Here is a 14,407-nt window from a genome sequence, read left to right on the forward strand (position 1 = left end):
TTGTTTAGATTGGATTTAAAACAAATTAGGGCAGAATGGCATTTTTTAGTTATATTGGCTATAATCTCTAGCATAACATGCATCAATTATTGCACTTACTAAAAATTGGGATGACCAGATTTCTGCAAAAGTGACAAAACATGCAATCTATTGTTTAGCTTAGGAATAATCACCGTATAGAGGATTTGTGATCATTTGTTCCCAACCTGTTCATTGTTATCTAGCTTCTTTCATTCTAAATTTAGAATGCTAGCTATTAAAATTTTTCATTTAACTATGTTGATCATATTCATCTATATTATATCTGAAATACAAAGCAGTTTATGTGTCCCTATTATAGTTTAAAACTTGAGCAAACTCCTCCTTACTGTACCTTTAAGACCAGAAAAAGAATTCTGACTTTTCATTGAAGAGTTTCTTTTTGCTATATCTTATTACCACAAAAAAAACTAAAAACAACAAAGTCCAATAAATATGATGACTGAAACCAAAAAATTAATGACACTGAAAACATGGGTCTTTATTCTAAGAATGTGAACCTCCCGACAGGAGTACAATAATCCTGTTTTTAGGGGTCTCATCCAGTTAAGGAGAAAAAAATCCTCTGTATGAAATATTTCATGAATGAAAATTTTCAGCTGCCATTTTTGATAATTTCTACTATTATGACTACTGTAGGGTATTAAATTTTACCTGTAAATGAAAGAAGATGTATAATTATATGGCTTCACTTGACAGCTTGGGTGTCAAACATACTGGTAATCAACAATGTTTACCTCTGGCTAACTGCCGTTGTGTATCATGTGTATTAAAAACTTTTGTGTATTGGAAAAACTGTTACTTCCCTTTGAATTATCCTTTTATAAGTTATTTTTCTCTAAAAATGTAAATTGTAAAAAGAATATAAATTAGTTATATTTTAATAAAATAATCATAAAAGGGCAGTAATTAAATGAATTTAAATGTTTTGGGACAAATAAAAAAAAACATAAATTTATAAGTTATTTTAGGAATCTAGACTTCTTTTCAAGGATTAAATTGAAAATTATATTCAAAATCTGATTTATTTATAACTTTTAGAGTTATATCGTTTAAGGAGCATAGCCTTGAATTGAGATTGGAACACCCCTTTTTTTTAACGATCAATGCATTTGAATGGGGACTAATAGTTGGAACACACACACACCCTTTTTTTAAATGTCTGGATCCGCCCCTGACACATGCATATTACCTGTGAAAGGGGACAAAGTCTATATCAATAATTTTTGGAATTCGAAATTGACATTCAAACTTCAGAATCTGTTGAACAAGAAACCAAAATACTTACATTATTGCTGTTTACATTTTATCTCTATCTATGATAATATTTAAGATACTTACAATTTTCTAAACTTGGTCCTTAAGATACAGAGGAAAATATTTTGTAAAATTTACAAAAATTTACCAATTTAGGGAAAATTGTTGAAAATTGACTATAATGGGCAATAACCCCTTTAGGGGTCAACTGACCATTTTGGTCATGTTGACTTATTTTTAGATCTTATTTTGCTGAACACTATTGCTGTTTACAGTTTATCTCTATCTATAATAATATTCAAGATAATAACCAAAAACGGCAAAATTTCTTTTAAAAATTACCAATTTTGGGGCAGCAACCTAACAACAGGTTGTCCGATACATCTGAAAATTCCAGGGCAGATAGATCTTCACCTGATGAACAATTTAAAAAGCGTCAGATTTGCTCTAAATGCTTTGGTTTTTGAGTTATAAGCCAAAATCTACATTTTACCCCTATGTTCTATTTTTAGCCATGGCGGCCATCTTGAATGGTTGGCTTGGTCACAGCACACATTTTTTTAACAAGATATCCTAATGATGATTGTAGCTAAGTTTGGTTAAATTTGACCCAATATTTTCAGAGGAGAAGATTTTTGTAAAAGATTACAAAAATTTACGAAAAATTTGTAAAAAATGATTATAAAGGGAAATGACTCCTCAAGGGGTCAATTGACCATTTTGGTCATGTTGACTTATTTGTAGATCTTACTTTGCTGAACATTATTGCTGTTTACAGTTTATCTCTATCTATAATAATATTCAAGATAATAACCAAAAACAGCAAAATTTCCTTAAAATTACCAATTCAGGGGCAGCAACCTAACAACCAGTTGTCTGATTCATCTGAAAATTTCAGGGCAGATAGATCTTGACCTGATAAACACTTTTACCCCTTTCAGATTTGCTCTAAATGCTTTGGTTTTTGAGTTATAAGCCAAAAACTGCATTTTACCCCTATGTTCTATTTTTAGCCATGGCGGCCATCTTGGTTGGTTGGCCGGGTCACGCCACACACTTTTTAAACTAGATACCCCAAAGATGATTGTGGCCAAGTTTGGATTAATTTGGCCCAGTAGTTTCAGAGGAGAAGATTTTTGTAAAAGATTACTAAGATTTACGAAAAATGGTTAAAAATTGACTATAAAGGTCAATAACTCCTAAAGGGGTCAACTGACCATTTTGGTCATGTTGACTTATTTGTAAATATTACTTTGCTTAACATTATTGCTGTTTACAGTTTATCTCTATCTATAATAATATTCAAGATAATAACCGAAAACAGCAAAAATTCCTGAAAATTACCAATTCAGGGGCAGCAATCCAACAACGGGTTGTCGGATTCATCTGAAAATTTGAGGGCAGATAGATTTTGACCTGATAAACAATTTTACCCCATGTCAGATTTGCTCTAAATGCTTTGGTTTTTGAGTTATAAGCCAAAAACTGCATTTTACCCCTATGTTCTATTTTTAGCCATGGCGGCCATCTTGGTTGGTTGGCCAGGTCACGCCACACATTTTTTAAACTAGATACCCCAATGATGATTGTGGCCAAGTTTAGTTTAATTTGGCCCAGTAGTTTCAGAGGAGAAGATGTTTGTAAAAGTTAACGACGACGGACGACGACGACGACGACGACGACGACGACGGACGACGGACGCCGGACGCCAAGTGATGAGAAAAGCTCACTTGGCCCTTCGGGCCAGGTGAGCTAAAAAAAGATGTAGTATGATTGCCAATGAGACAACTGTCCACAAGAGACCAAAATGCCAAAAAAATAACAACTTTAGGTCACTGTATGGCCTTCAACAATGAGCAAAGCTCATACCACATAATCAGCTATAAAAGGCCCCAATATGACAATGTAAAAAAATTCAAACGAGAAAACTTACAGGCCATTTACACAAAAAAATTAACAAAAAACAAATATGTAACACATAAACAAACGACAACCACTGAATTACAGGCTCCTGACTTGGGACAGGCACATACCTACATAATGTGGCGGGGTTAAACATGTTACAAACTTACAAATTTTTGCAAATAACCAAAATGAATCTCCCCTTCCTACATCAATGTAACAGATTGAAGTGACCTATACAGTAAACTACATTAAAACATTTTAGAGTTTTGTTGTCATTGGGTTGTAGTTTTATAGATGTATACTCCATATCTCATTTTAGTAATAAATAGTCCCCTGGGGACTGAGGACCAGAAACTAGATAAAACAGACATGTCCAGCAACAGTGGTACTTACTTATAGATTTGCTGTAAACTAGCTTAGGAAGGTGTGATAGTACAAATAAACTATTAAACAAGGAAAAATGTGGCAGTCTTTTTGTTGTGATGTAAATTTTAGCCAACGGATCATGGAATCCTGCCGACTCTAGATAAGCTGTTAATTCATACATCAGAGGGTTATCTTCCTTAGGGTAAGGTAGACTAGGGTCTTGGTAATGTTGTTCTATGTCGGACATCAAGGCACTGAAAACAGAAAGAGTATATAAAGTTGACACAATGGTATTTAAGTTTCACAACAACTGTGTAGAATGCTGAAAAAAGTATTTTTTATAAAGACTCTTTTTTTAAAACGATTATTTATGTTGGATCATTTACTCTTGGGCTCTAAACAATGAGCTGTTTTAAGATTTAAATATGTCAATGCCTAAATTTACCCAATCATTTAAATGTAAAACAAAGAATGAACTGTCAAACTGGCAGCAAACTGGGATCTCTGTATTTTGAAAGGCTCTTTCAGGCTTTTTTTATCTGCCACATTCTATGTCTATTTCCAATCTACACAAGACCATGACTCTTGATCTATAAAATTGACCCATAACAACAACTTAAATAAAGATACAAAACCTCCAAATTTTGTTTTTCCAAGTTTTGAAACATATTTTGTAACTGGGCAATACTTACTCATTAAAAGTTTGTAATGTACTTGCTAAAAACTTAGAATCAAATTTGCATGATGTACTAAGCTCATGAGCTATCTGTCTCCTCAATAACTGCATCTGACCAACCTACATATATAAACACTAGAACCATCATACTGTAAAATCTTATTACAGAATAAACTCTGATATAAAGGATTTGATGACCCTTTTCATGACAAAAAATTATAAAATTCTGCCAATTATCATTGCAGATTTATTGAAAGGGGATAACTATATGAAACTGTCATGTCTAAAGAAATCTGTCAAATACATTTTTGTCTTTTTTTTTGCATTCCTCTGGCTTCACAAATGACAATGTATGGCATGTATGCTTCCACATGTATCTATAAAGTTTTAAAAAATCTGCAGTAAACTATTTCATTTGAAGAAAATTAAATTTCAGAAATAAATTAATTTTTTTTTTTTTAATTTAAACATACTTACTCTTAAAATAACATCTATAAAATGAGGCCACAATTTTCCCAACCTGGAAATCATAGTAGAATATACCTTCTGTGGATTCCCTACAAATAAACAGAAATATTTTTTTCATCATTTTTAATTTCCAATTCATTAAAAGTATATCAAAACACAAGAGTGCGAAAAAAACCACTGAAATGTTTCTCATAAACTTAACATTATCAATGTTGTAAGGGAAAATGATGTCAAAGTATGATGAACCATGCCAGACAGACATGTACACATTACAATCATTGCATACACAAAATATAGTGGTATATAGTATCTTAGAAGTAGACAAAACCACAAAAACTAAACATTGTCAAATGAACCATTTTTGAGGTCATGGCCAGATAAAACCTGCAAGGTTAATATGTACACATTACAATCATTCCATACCTCAAATATAGTTGACCTATTGATTATAGTATCTGAGATAGGGACTTGATTATGTAATTTTAGCTTTGATCACTGATCCATGAAATAGGGTTTAGGTCAAGTGAACCTACCTGACAGACATGATGATGTTGCAAGTAACCAATATACAGAACAAAGTGCCTGTTAGCACTGAAGGGTTAAGATTGCTTTAGTTTATCGGTGGGAAGTCAAATTAAATATTGCATTGTAGAAATCATTAGAACTTGCAGTTGCATCATTCAACTACAATTCTGGACAAAGGAAGATAACTCCAATATTTAAAGATGACTTTAAAGATGACATCATTGATAATTTTTAGAACTGATATAAGATTCCTGCACCTTGCAAAAGTTATGTAGAATAACATAATTTTGTGTCTTGAATATCTGAGTGTTCATTTTATTGATAGTTTTTGAAAATGTTCATAGATTGGATGTATTGAATGTTATGATCAATGCATTCTGTTTTGTGTATCTCCAAATTAGTGATGAACCTTGGAAGATTTTTAAAATATCACATAGGAACCATAGGGTTTTGATTGCATTTCATGCAATCTTTACCCAAAAATGTTATCCAATTACTCATAATAAATGAGTATTTGACTCAACTAAAAAACGTTTTTTCAAGCAGTCATGAAAATATGTCATACATATTCTCCTTACCTATGATACCTTTGACAGGGTTAAGTTGTTTGGCAAAGTTATTAAGTAGATCAAGCCAAGTTTTGTCTTTTGGATTTAGTACGGTTCTATTCAGTAAGACTTGATAATTCTGTAATTCTTTAACAATCATGAAACACAATAAACGATCCAGTCCTGTTAATCCAAAAGTACCAACTGATCTCTGTAATAAAATTAAAATAAAATAAAAAACAATTTCAATTGATAGGTGGAAAATTGATCATACTTGTCTAAACATATTTTTTTATAGTGGGTTGGGAAAAAAGTTATTACAACTTATATTAATCCCTTTGCACTTTGTGGGTTTGAGTGCTGCCTTGTAATTAGCCTGCTCTTTTTCGAAATCTACAAGGGTGTCTTTTACGTCCAAGATATATTGCATTTGTAATGATACAATAAAACCATCGAAGATTTTAACTGGTCACTTCATTATACTTTAAATTGTCTTGCTCAAAGATTTATTGAAGAAGAAAAAAACTTTGCTCTATAAGCCACTAATTATTCACACCCCATATATATTTATACATGTATAATATTATTTGAGATTTATATTTAAATGACTTCAAAACAAAATTATGCAAATGTCAAAGTTTGTTTTCATATATTTATATCTATATTTTAGATCAATATCATTACTGTATTATATTTCCATTTTCAAAATTTTCAGTTTTTAAGCATACAAGAACCCAAATAGGGCAGATATCAAAGAAGAGCAGTTTTACTTTGCCTTCAATTGTTATTCATTAAAGTTATAGAAGACAGTTTGTAAAGATGATTTGAAAGTGCCAAATAGGTATCCATATGATATTCCTCACCTGAAGTTTTTGGAATAACTTTCTATTGACTAATTCCTGTTTAGTCTTCACATCATACCAAGCCTTCATTGGATCTATATAGGATGTAAGTCTGGAAAAAAGAGTTTTTTCAAATCAAATTCATATTCATTTCAAACTGGTTTTTTTATTCAGGAAAAACCTGCCTCCTACATAAACAAAAAAAATCTGGGTATGATTGCTAATTAGACAACTATCCACCAAAGTTCTAATAAAGTTACTCTCCATGAATATGTTACGATTTGTGATTGTAATTATTTCCTTGAATATTCTGTGATTCTAATTATCTCCCTTGCCAGTCTTCCTATAAAGTTGAAACTCTCTTCTACAGTGTGATGTTTAACATGTTTATACTTACTTAGGATCTGTGATTCTAATTATCTCCCTTGCTAGTCTTCCTATAAAGTTGACATTCTCGTCTACAGTGTGATGTTTAACATGTTTATACATACTTGGGATCTGTGATTGTAATTATCTCCCTTGCCAGTCTTCCTATAAAGTTGACACTCTTGTCTACAGTGTGATGTTTAACATGTTTATACTTACTTGGGATCTGTGATTCTAATTATCTCCCTTGCCAGTCTTCCTATAAAATTGACACTCTCTTCTACAATGTGATGTTTAACATGTTTATACTTACTTGGGATCTGTGATTGTAATTATCTCCCTTGCTAGTCTTCCTACGAAGTTGACACTCTCGTCTACAGTGTGATGTTTAACATGTTTATACTTACTTGGGATCTGTGGTTCTAATTATCTTCCTTGCCAGTCTTCCTACAAAGTTGACACTCTCGTCTAGTGTGAGGTTTAACATGTTTATACTTACTTGGGATCTGTGGTTCTAATTATCTCCCTTGCCAGTCTTCCTACAAAGTTGACACTCTTGTCTACAGTATGATGTTTGACATGTTTATACTCACTTGGGATCTGTGATTCTAATTATCTCCCTTGCCAGTCTTCCTATAAAGTTGACATTCTCGTCTACAGTGTAATGTTTAACATGTTTATACTTACTTGGGATCTGTGATTGTAATTATCTCCCTTGCTAGTCTTCCTATAAAGTTGACACTCTCGTCTACAGTGTGATGTTTAACATGTTTATACTTACTTGGGATCTGTGATTCTAATTATCTCCCTTGCTAGTCTTCCTATAAAGTTGACACTCTCGTCTACAGTGTGATGTTTAACATGTTTATACTTACTTGGGATCTGTGATTCTAATTATCTCCCTTGCCAGTCTTCCTATAAAGTTGACACTCTCGTCTACAGTGTGATGTTTAACATGTTTATACTTACTTGGGATCTGTGGTTCTAATTATCTCCCTTGCTAGTCTTCCAATAAAGTTGACATTCTCGTCTACAGTGTGAGGTTTAACATGTTTATACTTACTTGGGATCTGTGATTGTAATTATCTCCCTTGCCAGTCTTCCTATAAAGTTGACACTCTTGTCTACAGTGTGATGTTTGACATGTTTATACTTACTTGGGATCTGTGATTCTAATTATCTCCCTTGCCAGTCTTCCTATAAAATTGACACTCTCATCCACAGGTTGGTATCTTGGTATAGGTATAGCTGTAGACTGGTATATACTCTGCCAATCTTGTACCTATTATTTAAAACAGGAATGTAAAACTTTTGTCAATGAATTATGAAATGTATATTAAAGAGACATACTTTTCAGGGGATGGGAGCTGTTATGATATCAAAAATATATATTCTCTCCTTAATATATGATTTTAAGTCACTTAGTAACTGATATTTGATCACAGAACTCTGATATGAACCTTGAAGTCAATGTAGCATAAAACGTAGGTCACAGTGACTTTGCGGGAGGTTGGAATACACAACAAAGTTATCCAAAAAATATTTCTTAATAACTAAGTATCATCCATAACAGCATGGGGCTCCCTGTTATCCAGGGTTTCCGCTGGCGGTCACCATTTTCCCAATTTGTGAAAAAATAATAATTGTGACGATTAAAATTCATTATTGGCTAAAGAATTTGTCGAAAGAAATATATATAACGATTTATTTTCAACCATCTTGTTTCTTTACTTTTTTTTCAAATTTCTCGGTCTTTACCTGGTCAGACAATACTTGGAATTCACCTTGAACTCGTTGAGATTTTGACAGAAAATCAATAATTAGCTGATTGCATTTTATGCCTATCGCCATCAAAGGACTAATTAATAAAGGTTTTGATTGTATTATATGACAAAATGATATGGTTGAATGGCGTCCGTTACATGTCATTTAAAGGATCTATTAACCACTTTGCGACGCACGTGTTTGAAGCAAAATTTTGACAACTCCTCTCGTTCTTTTTTTATGATTGTCCAGAAAAGAAAACTTGCTATGAAGAAAAATGTTCAAAAGCAAGAAAGGTCTCTGATTTAAAACTTTATCATTTAACTTGATATCGATAATTGATTTGAGTGGGTATTTTAAGGTCAGTTCAGTGACACAAGTGTTTCAAGCATAGTTTTACTTACACACATATTTACGATGGTCTAGAAAAGAAACTTGTCGTTATGAAGAAATTTATTCAAACGGTTGGGAACAACCCCTCGAATGAAAATAACCCTTCAATGTTATGACTACACTTTACATGAGGGATCAATGTCAAGTGATAAAAAAAAAAATTTTGTTTTGTTATAAAAACCACTTCGTACAAAAGGACGTATGTTTTTATTTTTGAAGAAACTTTCCCAAAGAACTGTGACATCTTTCAGGTAACCAAGATTTTTTTTATATTCCAGGATTTATATCTTCTTTAATTTCAAAAGTAAGTGGCCCCCTTCTTTTAAAGTTGTTCAAAATATAATCAATTTTCCCTATAAAGTTCTTTTTTTTAAAAGGTAAATGTTTAGTATTTATTCATTACAATACAGACTAAGAAAAGTTTGAGAGAAAAATCTTAGACAGTAATGGGGCAAAGTAATCTTATTTAGGTTTGAAAAGGGGGGGAATTTAAAAGCAAAATATATTTGTGTCACATGGGGAAAAAAATAATTAAGTGGCGAAAAATATATTGTTTTGGCGAAAGAGGTGACGAAAAAAATAATTGACCCAGGGGAAACCCTGCTGTAATCATTTATATTTTCTGTATATTTGACTGGTTACCTTAGTTCTGAGAAAGCTGTTACATTCCTGTTCCACATTATAGTTAATGATGCGAGAGACTTCTTCTTGCCAAATCTTCAATCCATAGATATTAACATAGTCCTGGATATACTCAAATGATATCCTAAAACCATCCATTCTGTCTCCCAAGGACTCTAACTTGGGCATCAATTCACTGGTCTGAGAGAAAAAAATTATGACAATAAACTATTTTATTCAAATATTGATAAATAAGACTTAAACAAAACTCACTGAAACTATCACAAATCAAACAATAATCTTTGTGTGACACTGCATGTACTTTTGTCTTCTCAACATATGATTATTATCATTTCCTTATATTATTTAGAGTCACAAATTAATACAGCATACTTTAATGAGGTTTTTCAACTTTAATGCTAAATTTTTTAAATTAGATGCGTTTCATTTCTCATACTGAATACAGCAATGATATCAAGTTTTATTCCCTGTTAAAAGCTTAAATAAAACCCATGTATGGTTTAAAGTTTTGTGAATGAATACTTGGTACTTCATTCCTTAAAAATATTTACCCTGGCTTTTGGGTTGAACATCAATCCTTTATGTAAAGCCAAAGCTACTTGTTGTACAAGTTCCTTCCTAATCCCATCTTCTAGCAACTGTTTTGGATCAATCTGAAGAAAGAAAAACAACGAATAAATATATATCAAGTAACAAACTGATTTTAATTAATATAATGTACCACTTACAGCTCTTAATATTCAGTAAGATATTAAACAGGTACCAAAATGTATAAAATGTATAAAAGAGGAGTTGCAATTATTAGCATAGTAGAAAATATGTTTAAGGGACTCGCGGGTATAAATCATTTTTTATATAGGATTTCGCTATTTTTTTCTATAAATAAACTTTATCCTATACCTAATAGATAAAATAAAATAAAAATATGGGGTCACCGTTAATTTAAGCTCACAATCTGCCCCCGAAAGAAGCATACAAATTTGTTTATGTCCTTTTTTTCTGTTGAACTAATAGGAGAAATAGAGGTAATATCGAAATAAAACAAGAATGTGTCCACAGTACACAGATGCCCCACTCGCACTATCATTTTCTATGTTTAGTGGACCGTGAAATTAGAATAAATTCTCTAATTTGGCATTAAAATTAGAATGATCTTATCAAACGGAACATGTATACTAAGTTTCAAGTTGATTGGAATTCTACTTTATCAAAAACTACCTCGACCAAAAACTTTAACCTGAAATTTGCACTATCATTTTCTATGTTCAGTGAACCGTAAAAATGGGGTCAAAACTCTAATTTGGCATTTAAATTAGAAAGATCATATCATAGGGCACATGTATACTAAGTTTCAAGTTGATTGGACTTCAACTTCATCAAAAACTACCTTGACCAAAAACTTTAACCTGAAGCGGGACAGACGGACGAACGAACAGACGGACAAACAGACGGACGAACAGACGGACAGACAAACGGACGGATGAACAGACGCACAGACCAGAAAACATAATGCCCCTCTACTATCGTAGGTGGGGCATAAAAAGAACTAAATTACAGAAATCACTTTAATTTTACAATTATTTAGTTTATGTACAGCTTATTTGAAAACAATAATAAAACATATAGGTCACCGATAAGTTAAAAAAGATATTTCAATTCTAATGCTAAAAAAATTGCAATTTTGCACCAATGGGAGATAATTTGGGGCTTTTACAATGATATTAACATTTTAAATTTCATATGGGGCCAAACCGAATCGATTTTTTGTTTTTTTTTATTGGTACCATATCAATAAGTAATAACTAATAGTGTAATAAAACACAACTTAATGAAAAAACAAATGTTTAATTCTTTGCTGATTTTTTTGTACCCGCGAGCCTCCTTAACTGCACTAAGACTTGTATTTTTCAGACCAGAATCTTATTCCTTAATTCATACTTTCAAAAAGTATACTGTCAGTCTAATTTCTTATCTACAATTTTTGCAGTGTTTTCAGTGCTATTCTTCAAACATCTTCAGATAGCCTTACACAAGCATGGTTTATGCAAATAAATTTGGGTTAATGTTGCTATCATATTAATCCTAATACTATGCATATATCAAAATGCAATGATTAAGTACAGTTACTTACCTTAATAATTCCCACCAGAGTAGTTTTCATCATAAGAATACCTTCAGTAAACACTGATATAGAATGTGTTAGTTTTGCTACCTATAAAATAAAGCTTAACATTCCAGAAATAAGTATATTATTATCAAAATTTTTAAGTAAAGATATTTTTAGAAACTGGTCCATTACCATATTGATACATGGTTAAAAAAAATATGCAGATTATTTTATGCTTTTAATTCATTAAGTTACTTGCATAACTGAAAAATAGTATTTTTAATTAAAGTATCTTTGGTCTCATGAGATATTTTATTTTTTGTGTTTTTCAATAAAAAGATATCCATGGGACCCAGAGAAGGCACTTCAGAGTTGTTAAAATATTTGGCCCTGGATTTTCATGTTGTCTGTGTAACTCAGTCTTTGGTTATCTGTATATATCTGTTTACATGTTGGTTCTCTTTCCTCAGTTTTTGATTATGCTCTAGGTATCTACTTATTTCTTTTTTTGCTCATAATCTTTGTATAACCATTATTCAAACAACTATACATAACATTAATTTTAATTTTATATATACAAATTTAAAAAAAAAAAAAACTTCTTTATAACCAATATGATGTTTTATTCAACTTAAACTCTTTCGTTATTATAAATCCTAACCTCATATCTCTCGTCTAACTGTGCAAACTCTTTCATTTTATCTTTCTCCAGTCTAGTGGGTACTTCTTTAATTTGATGAGTCTGCATGTCTATGATTCTAGCCAGTAAACTGAACATTGTCTGTGGTATAATCTGTAAAAATACATTGGATATACATTTAGTATGTCTATGATTCTAGCCAGTAAACTGAACATTGTCTGTGGTATAATCTGTAAAAATACATTGGATATACATTTAGTATGTCAATGATTCTAGCCAGTAAACTGAACATTGTCTGTGGTATAATCTGTAAAAAAACATTGGATATACATTTAGTATGTCTATGATTCTAGCCAGTAAACTGAACATTGTCTGTGGTATAATCTGTTAAAATACATTGGATATATATTTAGTATGTCAATGATTCTAGCCAGTAAACTGAACATTGTCTGTGGTATTATCTGTTAAAATACATTGGATATACATTTAGTATGTCAATGATTCTAGCCAGTAAACTGAACATTGTCTGTGGTATAATCTGTAAAAATACATTGGATATACATTTAGTATGTCTATGATTCTAGCCAGTAAACTGAACATTGTCTGTGGTATAATCTGTAAAAATACATTGGATATACATTTAGTATGTTTATGATTCTAGCCAGTAAACTGAACATTGTCTGTGGTATAATCTGTAAAAATACATTGGATATACATTTAGTATGTCTATGATTCTAGCCAGTAAACTGAACATTGTCTGTGGTATAATCTGTTAAAATACATTGGATATACATTTAGTATGTCAATGATTCTAGCCAGTAAACTGAACATTGTCTGTGGTATTATCTGTTAAAATACATTGGATATACATTTAGTACGTCTATGATTCTAGCCAGTAAACTGAACATTGTCTGTGGTATAATCTGTTAAAATACATTGGATATACATTTAGTATGTCTATAATTCTAGCCAGTAAACTGAACATTGTCTGTGGTATAATCTGTAAAAATACATTGGATATACATTTAGTATGTCTATCATTCTAGCCAGTAAACTGAACATTGTCTGTGGTATAATCTGTAAAAATACATTGGATATACATTTAGTACGTCTATGATTCTAGCCAGTAAACTGAACATTGTCTGTGGTATAATCTGTAAAAATACATTGGATATACATTTAGTATGTCTATGATTCTAGCCAGTAAACTGAACATTGTCTGTGGTATAATCTGTTAAAATACATTGGATATACATTTAGTATGTCTATCATTCTAGCCAGTAAACTAAACATTGTCTGTGGTATTATCTGTTAAAATACATTGGATATACATTTAGTATGTCAATGATTCTAGCCAGTAAACTGAACATTGTCTGTGGTATAATCTGTAAAAATACATTTGATATACATTTAGTATGTCTATGATTTTAGCCAGTAAACTGAACATTGTCTGTGGTATAATCTGTAAAAATACATTGGATATACATTTAGTATGTCTATGATTTTAGCCAGTAAACTGAACATTGTCTGTGGTATAATCTGTTAAAATACATTGGATATACATTTAGCATGTCTATGATTCTAGCCAGTAAACTAAACATTGTCTGTGGTATAATCTGTAAAAATACATTGGATATACATTTAGTATGTCTATGATTCTAGCCAGTAAACTAAACATTGTCTGTGGTATAATCTGTTAAAATACATTGGATATACATTTAGTATGTCTATGATTCTAGCCAGTAAACTGAACATTGTCTGTGGTATAATCTGTTAAAATACATTGGATATACATTTAGTATGTCAATGATTCTAGCCAGTAAACTGAACATTGTCTGTGGTATAATCTGTAAAAATACATTGGATATA

The 14,407-nt window shown here is 31.4% G+C and overlaps 1 protein-coding gene across 4 annotated transcripts in view; it reads right to left on the reverse strand.

The window, feature by feature from the left end:
* The window catches only part of LOC139517467 (WASH complex subunit 5-like), a 55,656-nt gene that overhangs the window by 15,951 nt on the left and 25,298 nt on the right, over positions 1 to 14,407 (reverse strand). For all 4 annotated transcript variants that reach the window (XM_071308566.1, XM_071308575.1, XM_071308584.1 and 1 more), the window contains 10 exons: positions 12,560 to 12,691; positions 11,923 to 12,003; positions 10,343 to 10,444; positions 9,792 to 9,971; positions 8,150 to 8,274; positions 6,648 to 6,738; positions 5,815 to 5,995; positions 4,721 to 4,800; positions 4,260 to 4,363; positions 3,595 to 3,821 (listed from right to left, as the gene is read on the reverse strand). In XM_071308566.1, the coding sequence (XP_071164667.1) occupies positions 3,595 to 3,821; positions 4,260 to 4,363; positions 4,721 to 4,800; positions 5,815 to 5,995; positions 6,648 to 6,738; positions 8,150 to 8,274; positions 9,792 to 9,971; positions 10,343 to 10,444; positions 11,923 to 12,003; positions 12,560 to 12,691 (1,303 nt within the window). The remainder of the gene's footprint in view (positions 1 to 3,594; positions 3,822 to 4,259; positions 4,364 to 4,720; positions 4,801 to 5,814; positions 5,996 to 6,647; positions 6,739 to 8,149; positions 8,275 to 9,791; positions 9,972 to 10,342; positions 10,445 to 11,922; positions 12,004 to 12,559; positions 12,692 to 14,407) is intronic.

Source organism: Mytilus edulis, chromosome 1 (genome assembly GCF_963676685.1).
Source record: "Mytilus edulis chromosome 1, xbMytEdul2.2, whole genome shotgun sequence".
Taxonomy (NCBI): Eukaryota; Metazoa; Mollusca; class Bivalvia; order Mytilida; family Mytilidae; genus Mytilus; species Mytilus edulis.